Below are 7,943 nucleotides of genomic sequence, written 5' to 3' on the forward strand. Positions count from 1 at the left end.
GAGGGAGAGGCTCATGCCTGGTCCAATAATAAAGAGCATGTTTTTTGAGGGAGAAGCTGCAAAAGATGAGACATCAAAAGGTGGGACTCCAAAAGAGCATTTCAAAGAATTTGAGGAAAAAGAGCTAGAAATTTGTGTCCTAAAGCCTCTTTAAGCCTCCTTGTTCTTCAGCCCCTCCATCCAAACCAAAACGAAAGCGAAATCCAATCCAAGCATCCGAAGTTAAAAACAAACAGACCAGAAAGGGTTAAAAAGGCTTTCTTTCATCGTCGATCTTATCGTTGAATTGCGAATCATGATTCATAAAGGTCACGATCAATTGCCAAATAAGCAAATCAAAATTCCCAAATTTCCACAAGCACATATTATCAAAGCATGATTAAAGTGCGACAATCATGAAAGTTCTTCCCACACATTGGCAGGTCCACAAATTTCAAGCATCTAACTATTTGATAGCGAATTACCTCTAAATGATGATCATATTCTGGTATTGATAATCCAGCACATTCAGCTTCGGGTGATGGTGTGCTTGCATGTGTAGCAGAAGCACTAGCATATGAGGATGGCTATATTTCAAAATAGTTTAGTTAATATATATAGTAAACATGTAATTTTAAATCAAATGCACTAATGAACGACATACCTGTCTCGGTTGTGGTATATTGTCTGGAGCTGGTGGTATATGTCCCATTGCCTCAAGTATTGCACGAACTTGCATTTGAACTTGACTTTGGATTTGAACTTGAAATTTTTCTTCTAGCTCGGCAGTAATTTGCGCACGCATTTGGTCATACTGCTCTTGAGGCACTTGATATTGTTGTCTTTGTCTAACCTTAGTTGGGCATGTTCCAAGTCCTCCCATCCTTACCCTGCCATGCCCATCTTTGCCTAGTATTTGAGTAAAGACATCCTCTAGCGAATCTGGAGTTTGTTCATCTGTGGGTATTTGTGACAACCTTTCATCCATTTGTTCCTCAAAAAACATTTCACAAGTTAGTTACATAAGTCGACAAGTAAAAGAAACAAAATATATCTACAACTTTCAAATTTTAGAAATACATACGATTATATATGAAGATGTAGAATCTACTATCTCTCCGCTCTTTTTGGTGTGTGTCTTTTTAAAAAGCTTGATTCTATCTGGCTCATCTCCACTTTCAATAGTCATCTAAAAACATATATAAGATATGAAATATATTAAATATTTAAAGTTTAGGCATTACTAATTAAATTATCAATAAATATATATAACTAATATCCATTCTATTCTTACCTGGTGTCTAACCTGAGGATGTGATCGCCTACCGCTAGTGTGACCCATCTTTTGCTTATCTCGATTGGCACGATTTGTCACACTACGTTCCTACTTGTAATATGATATTAGAACTAAGCATAGATAATCCATCTGATATATCTACCCATACATAAATCATACATACCTGTGTTTGCTCACATCCCCAATACTCCACAAGAATCTTCCACTGTTCTGGGTCCACCCCAGGCGGTATTTTTGACAGACGAGCTGCATCTGTCTCATGGCAATCATAATGCCTCTTCAATGTGGCTTTGTATTCTCTCCATTTCTTGGAAGCATGTTGCAAGCAAATTGATTTCCATGTTGTGGGTACATCAGTGTTATCCTGCAATAATATCCTTATTAGAGTATAAAAGTTTAGAGTCAGATAACTAAGAATCAGAGATGTTATTTACTTACCAAGACCTCTTGCCAGATGCGCTCCTTATATGGTTCCATCCCCGGTGATCTCCAATCAGTAAATGTAAGGGGAGCAATACTCCTTACCATCACACCTAGTTGGGTTTCCAACTTAGTTGCCATCTCCCCAACTGGTTGTCCTTCAGCATCAAATTCAATATGAATCTTCTCCTTTCCCCACTTTGAAATTTGTCTTGATATTCCTCTTCCTTTCTTGGCAGTAGATGACATAGAGCTTGTACCTGCTAAAACATAATACCACAATAAATTCAGATTGAATTAGGAAAGAATAATAATTTTTGGTATTTACCTTGCTGACTATGTGAGTTTTGGGGGTTGGATTGTGAGTGGATCAAGTCCTCTTCAGGATGATGGAGATGTGGCGGGACTGGGTTTGGGTTTGGATGATGGGATGGAACTGATTGTGAATCATCGTGGTGTGAATCTATACTACGTGACATGGATCCAAATGGCCAACGAGTCTGCCTCTTAGGTGCCATCAATGTAATTGCCTATTATTGATTTGAATGTAAAAAACAATCTGTTAGCATATCAATTTAGGTTAAACAAAAATAACAAATCAAAACATAAAAAGCTAAAAACATAAACATATATACATACCACATCATTAAATATTATGCAAGGAAGACATATACATGCCACTTCAATATTAGAAATCATTATCATCACTGTGTGCAGTATAAGAAATGGAATTGTCGTCATCATCTGATATATCGACTAGCATACCATCCTCATCAGATTCTCCAGAAGAGTAGTCTTCATCAGATTCTCCTAACTCTGCATGTAAGGACTGATCATTGTTGATTTCAACATGATTACTAATTAAAGCATCTTCCTCGTCACAGCTCCCTACCACATTTCTTTTACCCATGTTATACAAATCTCTAGGTGTCATCTTCATGACAACGTACCATTCTTCATCAAGAGGATCAGCCACATACCACACTTGTGATGCTTGAGTTGCAAGTATAAAAGGTTCGTCTGTTGGTTTATTCTCTTGATACATTAAACAATTAAAATTTACAGTTATGAAATTCAAACTGTCAACCTTCATCCCTCTGTTATTGTCAACCCAATCACACTTAAACAAAACAAATTTGAATTCGTTAGAGTATCGTATCTCAACAACATCTGTTAAGACTCCATAAAAGGTAACATCACCACTGATAGGACGTTTATCTTTTGAACTAGCATAACTTTCAGTATTTGCATTTAGTAATACTCCACTGTTTTGAGTCATTCTTCTCCTTTCTCGACGCCTCGTGTGGAATTTGAATCCATTTACGATGTACCCAGAATACTTCCATGCCCATGAGTGAGGCCCAGCAGCTAATGTTTTCACTTCATTGGGTACATTGTGACCACTTACTTGCAATTCATAAACCTGTTTTGTAACATGTTTATAATTCATTACGCAAATAAATATATGCAAATTCTAAAATGAGTAGATATGGATGTTTAGGGTGTGGTGGCAGCATGTTAAGACTTACATGTTTTTGAAACCATGATGGGAAGTTTTCATGGTGTTTTTGTGTAATTTCACGATTGCTAGCACATCTTCTTTCCAATCTAATGGATTGTAAGTGTGTCCTGCATTGTATGCAAATGATAAGAATTATGAAATTAAAGTACACATTTTTTTTTATTATGAAATAAAATTGATTAACCAGATTAAGTTATAATAATCTTACTCTCGATAAGATGAAATTGTACTACAATTTGCTAGCACATAACGATGGGCTTGTTGTAATGAAATCTCATCCAATGTGACTAATTTCCCCTTTTTTGGGATAGGTTGACCATGTGCACCCTCATAATTTCGAACCGGCCTATTAAACTTTGTTTCCACATCATCCAAATACCTTGCACAAAAAGTCAAACACTCTTCTGCCAAGTAACCTTCAGCAATAGATCCTTCTGGATGACTTCTAGTCCTTACATACTTTTTCAATGTCAATAAGAACCTACATGATAAGTTACATTATCAAGTAAATTCACAATATTTACTTAAAAACGAACAAACAAATTCACAAATTAAAAAAATCATGGCTTAATATACCTCTCGACTGGATACATCCACCGAAACATTACCGGTCCCGCAATTTGGACTTCGTCAGGCAGGTGAACAACTAAATGCTCCATTATATTGAAGAAGCTCGGTAGAAATATTTTCTCGAGGTGACAAAGCACCAATATAATGCGTGACCTCAATTGGTTACACTCGTCTACTGTAATGTTTTTAGAACACAACTGTTTAAAGTAATTGCATAATTCAATCAAAGTTTTACTGACATACTTTCTCTTGAACACCCTCCTAATTGCCAATGGAAGCAAATGTTGCATCAAAACATGATTGTCATGGCTCTTAAGTCCACTCATTGTGTGTTCTTTGAGTTGGACACGACGTGATATGTTTGATGAGAATCCATCGGGTGATTTTATACTTTTCAATACTTTCAAAAATATATGTTTTTGTTCTCGATTCAACGTGAAAGATGTAGGAGGTAAATACTTCTTCCCACCTAAACGATCTTCAGGATGCAACTTTTTTCTTATCCCTAGTTCTTTCAAATCAAGACGTGCTTTCAAGTTGTCCTTTGATTTACCTGAAACATTTAATAACGTCCAAATTATGTTGTCACAAACATTTTTCTCAATGTGCATGACGTCGAGATTATGTCGGATCAAATTGTCTTGCCAATATGGAAGCTCAAAGAATATACTATGTTTTTTCCAACCACCCATTCCTCTCCCAACACTAGCGCCAGAATTCTCACGGTTTCCATACATCTTCTTAACAAATTCAACATCTTTGAATACATCGTAGCCAGATAACTGAGGAGGAGCAACACGGTTTTCAATAGTTCCATCAAAATTCTTTTTGTCTAACCGAAAATGATGACTCATGTCCTCCAAGAATCTACGGTGACCCATATAACAAAACTTACCACCATGTTTTAACCATTTGGACTCTGTCTCTTTCATGCAACAAGGACAAGCAACTCTTCCTCGAGTACTCCATCCAGATAAATTAGCATACGCAGGAAAATCATTAATCGTCCACAACAATGTTGCATGCATGTGAAACATTTCTTTTCTTGAAGCATCATAAGTTTCTATCCCTTCGTTCCATAATTCTTGTAACTCTTGAATCAACGGTTGCAGAAACACATCAATATTGTCTCCTGGTGCACGAGGTCCATCAATCAATAAAGACAAGATGAAGTAAGGTTGTTTCATACATAACCAAGGCGGTAGATTATATGGCATTAACACAACTGGCCAAATGCTATAGCTAATGGTCATTGTTCGAAACGGATTAAACCCATCAGAAGCCAACCCAAGTCTAACATTGCGACTATCTTCAGCGAATTTTGGATGTTGTTCATCAAAAGATTGCCAAGCTAATGAATCAGCAGGGTGCCTCATTATACCATCCTTTGTTCTACCTTCTTCATGCCACCTCATTAACGATGCTGTTTTGTTAGACATAAACAATCTTTGCAGTCTCGAAATCAAAGGAAAGTGTCGTACTTGTTTAGAAGCGACTTTTTTCATCTTCGTTATATCGTCGTCCACGTGCACCTCGTATTCTTTATACCTTGACTCTCCACAAAAAGTACATCTATCCAACTTTGATGCATCTTTCCAAAAGAGCATACAATTGTTAGGGCATGCATCGTACTTATAGTACTTAAAACCTAAATCCTCACTCAATTTCTTAGCCTCCCGATACGATCGTGGCAATGACACTCCTTCTGGAAATGCCTCATTCAACAACTCAAGCAACATATCAAATATTTTATCCGACAACCCACCCAATACCTTCAAGTGTTGTAAACGAACAATAAATGATAATGTCGTGAAGTTCTTACAACCAGGCCATAACTCTGTTTCTGCCTTCTCCAACAATTCATAGAATCTCGTAGCTTCTTCACTACTTCCAGCATTGTTTATGGGAACTCCATGTGCATCATGTATCATTCCCACCATATCATCTCCAATATTACATTCCTGATCTTGAAATTCTTCTCGACTATGACGAGGCACATATAACTCTCCATGAACCGTCCATATTATGTAATTAGTGTCAAACCCATTCAAAATAAGATGTTCCTCCACAACATCTCGTTTATGAAAATATCTGTTAACGCATTTAATACACGGACAATATATGCTTGCCCCAGGAGACTTATGTCTATAGGCAAACTGAATAAACTCCTGAATTCCTTGTTCGTATCGAGGATCTAGCCTGTTTGATATGTTAATCCAACTCTTATTCAGCTCCATTAGAATAATTTATATATCAAACCTGCTAAAAATAAGGATTCAAAGATTGAATTATGCAACTTTTATAAGAATAATATAGAAAATATATAAAAAATATTAGCACAGACAATTTCCCTCATCAATATGGATGGATATACATGCATGTAGGATGATGAATGAACCAATTCTCTCAAGGCATGGTCAAAAGTAGTTTAAATCCTTGCAGTCCTTTTCAAGAGTAGTTTAAATCCTCTTGTCTTACGATAGCAAGGTGCTTTGCCCTTCCTCTCCCAAAGGGCGCCCCATATTGTGGCTAGCCGTTTCTTGCTCTAGCTTGGTTTATCTTTAGCCATATAGAGGCCAGTTTTAATTCTTTGGTCTGCTGGTTTTGGCATTTTCCCCTATTTAGCTAGCTTTCTCTCTGTTTCCTTTGTTGAGCTTAAGTCTTGATATTTTTATGTTAGTAAAAACCTAAAAGCACAATCATAATAAAGAGACAGGTTTACCACATAGGTGCTTTGTCTAGGGTTAAGCTTTTAAAAGTATTTAGAAGTTGAACATCTTATTGCCAGCTAGAAATATTATGGCGGGAAATAAATAACTAATGTTCCTATTCTTTCTAGTTATAACCGAACAGCCTTATTGAGTTAACCATATTCCTAAAATCTTTCTCCTTTTATCAAACAAAAAAATAAATCTTGGCACCATTTCTTTATCTCATACCATATAAATTTGTTATATACATTTTTAGAATAAAAAATTATGCCTAATAAAGGGTAAATTATATGCTGTACTAATTTGAGTTGGTATCTTAAACCCTAAACCGATAAAAATATATTTAAATAGTAATTTTCATCAAAACCATTGGACCATGTAAAACCATTAATTTTAAAATTGTTGTCATATAAATTAAAAAAGAAAATGCACGCACAAAGAACCATCCCCCTCTTTTTTAACTTTTTGTTAACGCAGAACTTTAATCCAATACAAATTTGTTCCAGAAATCCTCTTTTCCACAACAGAGGGCCCATCTTCACATGGCCGTGACCAACCCAAAATGGACTTGCATTTGGCCACTAAAACAGAACTCTGGGACTAGACTACACACCCTTTCAACGAACTAGAAGCCACCTTAATTTAGTACACCAAACAAACACAGCATGATAATTAATAAATAATGAAAGTCGACAGAATTAGCATGGAAAAGCAAAATTTGGAATAGAACAAAACGCGACCCTTTCTTCCTTCACTGCCACTGCCAACCAGCCAAAGGGGGAAATATAAAAAATAACACAACACAACACAGGATCAGTGTACAGAAGAAGGCATGCTTCAGAATCATTTCTCATTCATAAATAGAATGTTCTAAGCCAAGGTATCATTTACCAAGATCTAAAGCTCACCTGCGTTTTCCTTACAATTTCTTCACTTGTATACACATCTAGAAGGGATGATACTCGCACTCAATTAATCGCATCATCGCCTCGCCTCCTTGCAAATACGACAAATATATAGCACCACCAGAACTCGTCTAAGCATTTAATCACTACTACTGCTTGGATCCAGGCAGTAGATCGATACAGGCAAATCTAATTGGACCCTCTCTAGGCATATCACTTGAATAGTTAAGGCCAGAACGAAGTATTGTCATCATCCAACAAAATCGTGGAGAAGTTGGCTTCCCATAATGTCTCTTCCAAATTGCCGATTCTGGGCTTCAAAGCTACCCAATACATAACCCTCACTGTTGGAATCAAGACCAAACCGCCGAGCTGCATTAATTGGAAAGGGCTCTGATAAACCGATGCCATTATATGAACATTCTTAGTCTTTGCCACATTGAACTGGAAATGAATTAAAAACAAGCTGCGTACATTCATTGGGTCACAATTTCAATTTAATTGATACATTATTATTAAAAATTAAAGAGTTGTAGGTG

At 36.5% G+C, this 7,943-nt stretch overlaps 1 protein-coding gene across 1 annotated transcript; it reads right to left on the reverse strand.

Moving 5' to 3' along the window:
• Window positions 1–2,384: 2,384 nt before the first annotated feature.
• On the reverse strand, window positions 2,385–6,025 carry LOC127806405 (uncharacterized). Its single transcript, XM_052343670.1, has 4 exons — window positions 3,795–6,025; window positions 3,598–3,699; window positions 3,226–3,325; window positions 2,385–3,119 (listed from the first exon to the last, which is right to left on the reverse strand). Exons 1-4 carry the CDS (start codon window positions 6,023–6,025, stop codon window positions 2,385–2,387), a joined length of 3,168 nt encoding a protein of 1,055 aa, XP_052199630.1.
• Between the last annotated feature and the right edge of the window lie 1,918 nt (window positions 6,026–7,943).

This window comes from Diospyros lotus, chromosome 7, assembly GCF_014633365.1.
Source record: "Diospyros lotus cultivar Yz01 chromosome 7, ASM1463336v1, whole genome shotgun sequence".
In the NCBI taxonomy this organism is placed as follows: Eukaryota; Viridiplantae; Streptophyta; class Magnoliopsida; order Ericales; family Ebenaceae; genus Diospyros; species Diospyros lotus.

Bases quoted from the DNA above. Each gene is read 5' to 3' on its own strand.
- LOC127806405 (XM_052343670.1), bottom strand. From the start codon at position 6,025: ATGGAGCTGAATAAGAGTTGGATTAACATATCAAACAGGCTAGATCCT. The intron at 3,326-3,597 runs GTATTTGGATGA...CATACAATGCAG, and splicing joins TGTTTGACTTTTTGTGCAAG to GACACACTTACAATCCATTA. The intron at 3,120-3,225 runs GTAAGTCTTAAC...GTTACAAAACAG, and splicing joins CATCATGGTTTCAAAAACAT to GTTTATGAATTGCAAGTAAG.